General features: G+C 46.1%; 2 protein-coding genes across 3 annotated transcripts; one reads left to right on the forward strand and one right to left on the reverse strand.

The window, feature by feature from the left end:
* Positions 1-1,284: 1,284 nt before the first annotated feature.
* On the forward strand, positions 1,285-4,209 carry ccn6 (cellular communication network factor 6). Its single transcript, XM_028397352.1, has 5 exons — positions 1,285-1,378; positions 2,536-2,815; positions 2,945-3,181; positions 3,639-3,832; positions 3,907-4,209. The coding sequence occupies exons 1-5, from the start codon at positions 1,331-1,333 to the stop codon at positions 4,186-4,188; spliced, it is 1,041 nt and encodes a 346-aa protein (XP_028253153.1). The 5' UTR covers positions 1,285-1,330; the 3' UTR covers positions 4,189-4,209.
* Positions 4,194-9,720, reverse strand: tube1 (tubulin, epsilon 1). Of its 2 annotated transcripts, none has more exons than XM_028397351.1 (12): positions 9,581-9,720; positions 9,335-9,434; positions 8,714-8,766; positions 8,582-8,639; positions 8,223-8,338; positions 7,705-7,826; positions 7,436-7,623; positions 7,162-7,334; positions 6,885-7,025; positions 5,539-5,679; positions 4,902-5,076; positions 4,194-4,791 (listed from the first exon to the last, which is right to left on the reverse strand). In XM_028397351.1, the coding sequence occupies exons 5-12, from the start codon at positions 8,321-8,323 to the stop codon at positions 4,633-4,635; spliced, it is 1,200 nt and encodes a 399-aa protein (XP_028253152.1). In that variant the 5' UTR covers positions 8,324-8,338; positions 8,582-8,639; positions 8,714-8,766; positions 9,335-9,434; positions 9,581-9,720; the 3' UTR covers positions 4,194-4,632. The 2 variants fall into 2 exon arrangements, with proteins under 2 accessions (XP_028253152.1, XP_028253151.1); XM_028397350.1 differs by having other exon boundaries at positions 9,335-9,408; positions 9,581-9,719.
* Positions 9,721-9,870: the final 150 nt, after the last annotated feature.

The raw sequence follows: 9,870 nt of genomic DNA on the forward strand, positions 1-9,870 counted from the left end.
TATCAGCCCGCATATTTTTTAACAGGACCAGCAAAGGCATAATGATACATCCTCTGGGGATCATGATGGTCTGAGCTGAATTTCACAAATATCATATTTCACTAAATACTACTACTAAACTAGCAGTCTTATTGTGATGCTAGAAGAAAAAGCATGGCTGATCCAAGCTGTAAGGACTGATCCTCTGCAGACTATGATTTTCAACACAAAAAAATATGAATCCTCTGGGGATCATGAACATTAACACAAAGTGCTGAATGATCTACTCATATAAAAATATTTATCAGTAGTGTAAGAGAAAGACTCAGGAGGATAAATATAATAATACAGCATGGATACATCCGCTGGGGAGCATGACTGAGCCAAATTCCACAATTCAAGACAATTCACTTAAAAAAATGAAAAGATCAGTCTCCCAAAACCATGGATTCATCCTCTTAGGACCATGACCAACACACACAATGTCGATCTGAAATATTTGTTTATCTGCAGTGTCAGTGGGAAAGTCAATGATTAGCACATGGCATACGGTAAGCATCCATCCTCTGGGGATCATGAATGTCTTTTCAACCATGCGTTTTGAGAATGCTTTTAAAGATAAATTTAATTTGCTGATCTGATAAGACTTTGTCCCATTCAGCATCCCTTGAGGCTTTCACGTTAGCAGTACTAATGTACACAGAAGGTGGGATCAGTACTCTGAATATTACTGCACAAATAAACAGCTTTTGTCCAGGTCTGTCCTTCTGAAGAAAGCGCCGTCTTTATGAGGAAGGAGGTGGACAGATAGCTCTTAGAGAGACGTCTTTACTCAGTGTAAATAATAAAGGAATGTGAACTCAAACATGTGTCCACATAATGTGTGATCATACAGAAACCACACGGAACTAAAAAGAACTCATGAATTCAAGGTTTTGTTCAACAATTTAAGAATCAACCACACACTGTGATAAAAAAAAATACTCTGCTGAGTGGTCAGCTTGTCACAAATGGTTTACAGATTTAACTCCTCGTTGCACACACAGATAAATGTGAACCAGGTCCACAGGCTAAGAATAAACAAGTGGGCAGGACTTGAAGGCCTTGGAGCGGTCCGGCAGTTATGAAGACAAATATTTCCTCTCTGGATCAGCGAGGCAGGGAAAGGTGTGTTTGTAGAGGAGACAGAGGGGCGCTTTGTCCCCCTTCACCAACAGGTCAGCTCTCCCAATCTCTACCCACCCCACCTCATTCCTCTCCCTCCCTCCCTCCCTCAATCCCACCTCCTGATCCCTCACCCCGCTGTGCGCCTTCTCCCGGAGCTCACACAAACCTTAAGAACCCTTAAGAGATGCTATCATTGCTCTGCCGTTCTCTCCTGCTCATCCTTGCTCAACAGGTAAGAAGAGAATTACATTTTTCTATCCTGACACTACTGGGTCTCTGACAGGACAAAGCTTGGTGTCACTCACCACCTGCCATGTATGAAGCAACTGGAAAATGCACAGCTGAGACTCTCCTTTTCATCAGTGGGGTCTTTTTATGTAATTGTTTTCATAGAGAGCAGTTTACTAGTCCTTATTTGAGTAGTTTGAGCTGGCAAAACAGAAGCCAGTTCTGAGGTCTTTGTATTTAAAGCTCCCTTGGACCCATTTTCACACTGTGAAATGAGCTCATTCAGTAAACCTGGCAGACAGGCTTCAGATTTTTGGCATAACCTTCTGCGACCCTTGGAAGCTCTGACTGGCCGGGGGAACTGGAACTCAAGTAGCACAGATTTCATCCTATCACACGCAGAGCAAATCAAAACTATTATGAGACATTTCAGGGCTGCTTGTTGGAATATTTAAAAGCTGTTGGCCATGAAAAAAAAACCTTCACTGGAAGGTTTACGGGAGTTTCATTTACTACAATCAGTAGCTTCTTAACCGAGTAGACAGTGCACTTATCACTTTCATGACAAGTCCTTGAGTTGAAGCTCAAAAGAAAGTATAAAGGTTCAAGGTTTAAGGATTGCAGTCAACCGCTACGATGTGTACTCAAGTTGTAAAAACTTAATTTTATACATTTTGAGCCAATTGTTAATCTGCCATCACGCCAACATTATGAAAGTTTAGACCAAATGTTCACTTTGACTCCAAGATGATGTGTGCCAGAGGAATTTTAAATCACAAGAGATCTAAACTAAAAAGTTAAACTTGACAGTGGCATGCTCTGGAAAAACATGGCTGGTTGTTGGAGCTATGCAACCCGTCTAAGCTAATAGCCTGTGTAGCTAACTATCATTAGCTACACTGCACACCAGCTACAGCAAGAGAACTCCACTTTTACTATAACTTGCTTGAATCCCTCTCTCACACCGTTTTTTAATGTGCCAAAAAATATCTGACCCTAAACATTGCACTCGGCTGGCAGGGCGGGCTCAAGGAAAGCGCACTGCACTATAAGTCGAATGTGAAGCAGGAGATGACACCACATTCTCAGTCAAATCTACATGAGTTGCGAGTGATAACGTTTGAACAGCCCTTCCACCCCATTTCTGTGTCTTCCCCCCAGTGCTTCAGCAGAGCTCAGAACAATGGGCAGCTGCTGGCTCCTCAGGGCAGGCGGGCCACGGTCGAGAGGCAGCAGTTCTGCCAGTGGCCTTGCAAGTGTCGGGAGAGAGCCCCGTGTGCCCCGGGAGTAAGCGCCGTGTTGGACGGGTGCGGCTGCTGTAAGAGCTGCGCCCGACAGATCGGAGAGGCGTGCAATGAGAGGGATGTGTGTGACCCGCACAAAGGCATGTACTGCGACTTCTCAGCGGACCAGCCGAAATACGAGGTCGGAGTATGTGCATGTGAGTGCGCCTGGGCTTTGAAGTACTATATATGTATTATACTAAAGCCTGCAGAAGAAGAAAAACCTCATTCATTTACATATAAATGTGCTGTTTAGGAGCCCTGACATGTTTCCCTCTTCCCTTCAGACATGATGGCGGTGGGCTGCGACCTGAATGGGATCCACTATGAGAACGGTGAAACTTTCCAGACCAGCCCCCTCTATAAATGCATGTGCATTGCCGGAGCCATTGGTTGTACCCCTGCTTTCATCCAGAAGCCTGCCGGCCTGTTGGGCCCCACCCCGCTGATGGGAAACATGCCAGCCGGTCTCCGCGGTGGCCAGAGCCCAAACAAGCACCAGCAGGACACTACCTATATGTCAGGTGTGTGTTTAGAGAGTAAACCTAAGGAGAAGGGCCCGTCTGTCTGGCCTGGAATACTAATTGCTGTCAAAGTTAGCTGGATGGAAGGGGGCGGGGGGGGGGGCCGTGGCTGCCTGTGGTTAGATTGCCTCACGGAGGAAAACACAGTGATGGATGGTTGTAGTTTTAAGAGGAGGAAGAAAGCACCAAAATGAGCCTTTGACGTACAGTATAGCTTGTTTTCACTGTGAAACAACAGAGCACATTGTTCGGATTTTAAATTTAACATCCACTCAGACTTCTGCTGCTCAAAGGAAACATTTAACCGTTCCCCTCAGGGCGGATCAGACCAGACCAGACCAGACATTTAGAGGGGTTACTCTGCTGATTCTGATCTGTGCCTAGCTTGGCACCAAACAGGCTAGGGCTTTATGTAGGCTGTTGTTGACACAGTGCTCTTTAACTGTAACACTGAAAGCTTACAGGGATCCTCCTTTAGCCTGGAAGAAGAACTGCTTGATCCAGACCACCCCCTGGAGTCCCTGTTCTAAGACCTGTGGCCTGGGCATCTCTGTGCGCGTAAACAACGACAACGGTAAATGCGAGATGAGGAAAGACCGGCGCCTGTGCCTGCTGCGGCCGTGTGAGAAAAGCGCGTTAAGAAGTGTTAAGGTGACAACTTAGTCTAAAGAACTGGCATGATTTTTATACCTTCAAAAGATACTAGTAACCGTTTCTTCCTTTAGGTGCCAAAGGGAAAGACCTGCCGACCGAAATTCCAGGCAAAGAAAGCAGAGAAACTGTCGCTCTCTGGCTGCATCAGCACCAAAACGTTCAAGCCCACCTACTGCGGCGTCTGCACAGATAAGCGCTGCTGTGTCCCCAACAAATCACGCATGATCAAAGTGAACTTCACCTGCAAAGGGGGCGCCAACACACAGTGGAAGATGCAGTGGATAACATCCTGTGTGTGCCAGAGGAAGTGCAACGACCCGGGAGACATGTTTTCTGACCTGCGGTTACTCTAAAGGACCCGTTCAAAGAGTCCAGAGACACAGACACAGGGGACGAGTCCCGCTGCAGAAAACCGACGGCTGAAACTACATATGGCGAGCAAAAGCTGATCAGGGAGAAAGGCGACGCTCATGAATAGTTATGATAAAGTTGTTAGTTATGATAAACGCTCTTGTGAACCCTGTCCTCTGGACAGGTATATGTGCAATAACAACAAGGAATATGGCCAGTAGAACAGCTGTAACACCTCATACTGCCACAGTCAGGGAGCCTAAAAGGCAAATCAGGTCAAACTACAGCACTCTGTCCCTATATTTACATGTTGTTCTTGTTTATTTTTGTAGACAGGGAACATTTGGTCATAAATTAGACAATATTGATAACTTATAAACAGTGTATACAAAAGATCTGGTTGTGTGAAGTTGTTTCTGAGACAGACAGACAGACAGAGAGGACCTTCATCTGGCGATGCTGAGTCTGGGTGCATCAGGAATGAGTCTGGCCTTGGTGGAATCCAGCTGATGATACTCTTCAATCAGTGAGCTGAGGGAGGTGATGGCCTCCGAGAAGAAGCTCTGCTCCATCCCCTCAACGTGCAGGTAGTGATGCAAGTGAGCCTAAAACACACCAAAAACAGACCTTTAGTAATGAGAGTATATATACTGAAGTAAGTAAATGGGTAGGAGATACTAAACTTGGCTTTAAGGCTGTATATGACTGCAGGTACCTTCTTTCTGTAGAGCTTGGTAAAACGTTCCCTCAGCTCCATGAATGTGGGCTTCACACAGGTGTTGTTAGCCAGCGCTAACAGGGAGTGTGTGTGACCCACAGGAGGCACTGAACACAGGCCCGTCTTCCAGCCCTCCTGGTTCCATGAGACAAAGGGCAGAGAAGGTCTTAATCTTGGAGCAAGGAGAGAAAAAGAAAATCATTTAAACTCTGATATTTTCTGGTAGGAACCTGCTCAAGTGTCTAAGGCCTAATGCTTTCTGTTGTCTTGTGTAGAAAATCTACATCATTTAGGCCTCAGAGCGACGAAAAGTATCCCAAAACTCCAGGATATCAACGCCAGTAGACATGAGAAAAGCCGTAAATCATCACATTTAAATGAGCTGAGCTGCAACATGTGCTGTGAGTCTTAATGAGTCTTTCGGTACTGTGGTTTTCTCAGCTTCATGCTCGAAAAACTAGGTCTTTGGGGAGAGAGGAGAGCCGGCTACACTGAATAGACCAGTCATGAATCACCGCTGCTGGTTCTGAATGGAGGTACTATTAGGAATGAGTGTAAAGGTCATCTTTGGGGTGTACAAACTCGTGGCCTGTTTCGATGCAGAGGCAGATGGAGTGGAGGACGGCGCTCTGACCTCTCAATGTTCCTGCGCAGGTCTGACACCTGCACGTTTCCCCGGACCATGAGGGCACAGGCCAGGTACAGGCTGTGCTTTGGGTCAGCTCGGATTAGCTGATGGTCTTTGCTGAAGGCGTCGCTGAACATCTGATCCAATCTAAGAGGAGGCAGAAAAATAAACGTTCAGTTTCAATATTTTCACCTAACTGCAAAAAGGCTTGGGAGACATTCCAGTGAAAACGGCAGTAAAACTCTAAGGGGGAGATGGTTGACAAATAATACAAACTTCATTTTTTTATGCAGGGAAGTCATGCTGGGCAACAACCTGCCCGGCCTTCCTGCAGTCACATAGTTTCACCTCCACACTGCCCTGTAAAACCAGCACTTTTTTAAAGTTTCCAGCTCATGAATTCAGACCGCATTTGAATACTACATGTTAGTTATGTAACTTAAGGGCGTTAAAGTCAAACTGTTGACAAGCTACAGTCTGATGATGTCATACAATACCAGTATATTAAATCAAACTCACACACCTCGTTATAGCAGGAGGAGTTGCTACAGCCACTAACATTATAACATTATTGATCACTGATTAAAGGTCGGGTAGGAGATTTCATCCTGATGCACTTTTTCTTAAATTAGTGTAACTTCTCTTTACAATCCGATAGCAACCGATTAGTTCGGCAGTTTCGCTTTAAAACGAAGAATATGAATCATCTGTGGAAGCTATAAAACACTAAAAACATCAGCCAATCCTCCGGGTGGACCCTGCGCGGAGTATTGGCTGGTTGTCACTCTCTTCCTGCTCTGTGCACCAGAGAGGTACGTGCATGATGGCCGAAGTCACAGACCGCAGCTCGTCTTCAGGTAATGTGCGTCCATGTGATTGGGAGGCGTGGCTTCGGGGTGAGCTCCGAGAGAAAGGGGCGTGTCTTTACTTTCCAAATCTGGCTGACTCTCACTGAGTTTTCAAAATCTCCTACCCTACCTTTAAGAGGAATAATTACGGCTCCAAAACTGCAACTTCTATTGTGTGTGTTCCCACACCCAGCACGGTCAGAATGTAATGGCTGATTGCTGTGGTCTGGAGACATCATTATCCAACACATTCTACAGTGTTCTTCACTGCATAGGAGCACTGCCAATACTTGTGATTAGGAGGAAACACAAAACATGTTACAGTATAAATAGATTCCCCCTCGAATTCACTGTAGCCAGTGTCTGTGTTGTTTTTTTTAAACGACACAGTGACGGTGTAAACTGAATAAGCGAGGTCACCGCTGGCACCGAGTACCCGGAGCTCAGCGGGAGTCACGGCAACTGTGAGGTAAATATAGCGGCACTGACAGCCCGGCAGCAGACCTTCTAGTGGGGACGCTGACATCTGCCAGCGTGTAGAGAGGAGTGAGGCTGGGCACCAGGTAGTGTAAACGGGGGAAGGGCACCAAATTCATGGCGATCTCATTCAGATCCATGTTGAGAGATCCCTCGAAACGGGCTGAGCTGTAGCGAAGGACGCACAAGGAAAGGAAGAGAAAAAGATCACGTATTAGCTCTTGTTGTTGAAGTAAACATGATGTGAGGCGATCTTCCCCTCATGATACAAGGGCCTGTAGATCCACACAAACACAAACTACACCTGGTGATATTGAGCAGCAGGTTAGCCATGATGTTATTCATGGCATCGAAGGGCTTCTCTGGTCCACTGAGTCCACCCTGCCCAGAGATGACGGTGCTGTCTCTCCTGATCATCGACCCCAGCTTTGCACCATGAGACATCAGTTTAATCTTGTTCACAATGTCGACCATTGACTGTGAGGAGGGGGGGGGGGGGAAGATACGATTCACGGTTTACAGAGACGTCTATGCAGAGAGCGAGAGAGAGAGGGGGGCGGGCAGACTTGTTTCCAAACCTGGTTTTCCACAGGCAGGACACAGTCGGCGTGCTCTGTGAGCTCTCTCATGGCCAAGACGCTGTTGTACGGAGAGGTGATGACATCGTCCTCTGCGGATGGATAGATGGAGGTGACGATGCGGCACACCTCAGGAAACTCCTCCTCCAGCAGGCCGAGGACTCGGGTCCCCAAGCCGGAGCCCGTACCTTAAACACAGAGACACTTTAGCTGAGAGTTAGCATTCCGTTGCCTAGGAAACGAAGGTCTGCACTATATTAACGCTGTACCTCCTCCCATAGAGTGAATGAGGAAGAAGCACTGCAGACAATCACAGTGTTCTGCTGCCTTCCTCAGCTTATCCACTATCTGGTCCCTGTAGGCCGAGCCGTACGTCAGGTGTCCAACAGCCCTGGACGAGGAAGAGAAATGGTGGAAAACTAATATGGATAAAACTTAACTTCTCACACACCACAGTGCAGCCTTTATCTCTTTGTCTGTCTATAAGACAGCTCCCACAAAACATGTCAACCTCCATTTAATATGCTGAAAATTCCGTTCTGGTGACGTTCAAAGAGGATTCGTTCCTTTTTACAATGGCCGTCAGGAATAAGAAACTCTATAGACCAAGCCAAGTGTCAAGAGGAACCACTGACCTTTCTCCCAAATGATGCTATTCAAAAAAAAATACCTAAGTGCTCTGTTATATATATGAAGATAAATCCTACTTGGTCTTTTAGAACAATCCAATTTCATTTGTTTTATCCCTGTGCACCACACCACTAGACCTCTGTGACCTGCCTCTCACCAGTTGTTGCCTGAGCCTGACACATCCGTGAGGAGCTGAGCGCTGTCGAAAACATCCCTCAACGGGCCCTGCAGGATCTCATTGACCACACCCTCCTCCATATCCACCAGGACCGCCTGCAGATACACATATGTGAGAGAGACGCCAGCACAGATACCGCCTACTATATGGAGTCAACATTCCTCGACCCCTACAGTCACTCCATAACTCAGTTTTGTAACACTAAGAGCTCAATGTTTGAGCAGATGTCCCGCTGAAGTGGCAGCTATTTGTTACAAGGTTGTATTTCTATATTTTATTTTTATTAGAATGAAATAAATCACTTGACTATTCAAGCTGTTTTTGGGTGTGAATATTACCCTGGCCTTCAGATGTTGGATTCTCCCACCGACACCACAGGCTCCTCCGTCTCTGTTCCTACACAAAGAGCACGCCAAATATAAAAGGCAGCACGGCACACGAGTTAATAAAAGTAAAGAATGTACAATCACCTTGAATCCACGTTGCGGAAAAAGCTACCGAGGGCCTCATCATACAGTCCTTTCTGGAAGAGATGAAAAGTACAATATATTAAAGGTTCCTGAGGGGCTGTGGGGGAGCGATAAACACAAACAAGAGCATAACATAAATATTATTTAACCACGTCCAGACAGACATTACAATATATTTCTTAATTCAATAAGAAACATGTCTTTTCTATCCATGATTATTGTTACAGGTCACACCCAGTCTGTTGCTGCTGTGCTGTGTTTTTGTCAGAAAGTCTAAGCTGGGACTTTTTCATGACTTTAATGTTGTGATGTTGTCTTAAATCCGCTTTCTGGGGACGTCGAGTCGAGTGACAGAGGAATTCTTTCCGGCATGCACAGTACAAATTACAACCAGATGTTAGCAGAGAGAGCATCCGGTTTATCTTTGACACACTGCATCTTACATACAGTGCTATGTATCTGGACTCCCTATCTGCAGTCCAGGGTCTTAATGTTCTAAAACAAAAAGAGACAAGAGTCTACATCACAAAGTCACAACAGCAGGACGATCATTGTCTGTGACCTCAGATAAAGCTGTGTCTGGGATCATGTGAGGAGGAAGCAGCATGTGTTGGTGCTCACCTTGTTGACATGGGCGTGCTCTCGCAAAGCAAGATCCCAAAACCTGCATCCGATCTGGTTTCCACACTGTCCCACTGAAAGACACGACTCTAAGGTTCAGCTTTAAAAAAAAAAGCAACATCAGCAAACGTTGCGAGTTTTGCGAGTTAGTGTTAGTGTGAGGATTCCTACTAACTCGATACTGAGCTAATCGAGAGCTAATGAAAACTACACCAGTTCGAACGGACGCACTCGAGTTTTACTCACCTTGAACAACAACCGACTGTGTCATGGCGGCAGTCAGTGACGCAGCACCGCTTTAAATCGTTCTGAGGTTTAATATTTGTCAAGAAATGTCTTCTGAAGCGAGTTTTCCGCACAACTTGTTCTTTTTTTTTTTTTTGAACGCCGCTCCGGAAACGCGCCTCTGCTGTGTTTGGTCGAGCACTGATGACGTATTTGCCGTGGAAACCGCGGCGCGTACGTTACGTACGGCCCAGTGCTACGTAAGGAGCGTAACTACCCGGAAAATATACACAGCAGAGGGCGCTGTTACC

The sequence above is a fragment of the Parambassis ranga genome, chromosome 24, assembly GCF_900634625.1.
Source record: "Parambassis ranga chromosome 24, fParRan2.1, whole genome shotgun sequence".
Taxonomy (NCBI): Eukaryota; Metazoa; Chordata; class Actinopteri; family Ambassidae; genus Parambassis; species Parambassis ranga.

Excerpts from the sequence above, each read along its gene's own strand:
- ccn6 (XM_028397352.1), top strand. The coding sequence starts at position 1,331 with ATGCTATCATTGCTCTGCCGTTCTCTCCTGCTCATCCTTGCTCAACAG. Across the intron at positions 1,379-2,535 it reads TGCTCATCCTTGCTCAACAG|TGCTTCAGCAGAGCTCAGAA; the intron begins GTAAGAAGAGAA and ends TCTTCCCCCCAG. Across the intron at positions 2,816-2,944 it reads CGAGGTCGGAGTATGTGCAT|ACATGATGGCGGTGGGCTGC; the intron begins GTGAGTGCGCCT and ends TCTTCCCTTCAG.
- tube1 (XM_028397350.1), bottom strand. The coding sequence starts at position 9,605 with ATGACACAGTCGGTTGTTGTTCAAG. Across the intron at positions 8,640-8,713 it reads TTCCGCAACGTGGATTCAAG|GAACAGAGACGGAGGAGCCT; the intron begins GTGATTGTACAT and ends CTCTTTGTGTAG. Across the intron at positions 8,339-8,581 it reads TCCAACATCTGAAGGCCAGG|GCGGTCCTGGTGGATATGGA; the intron begins GTAATATTCACA and ends GTGTATCTGCAG.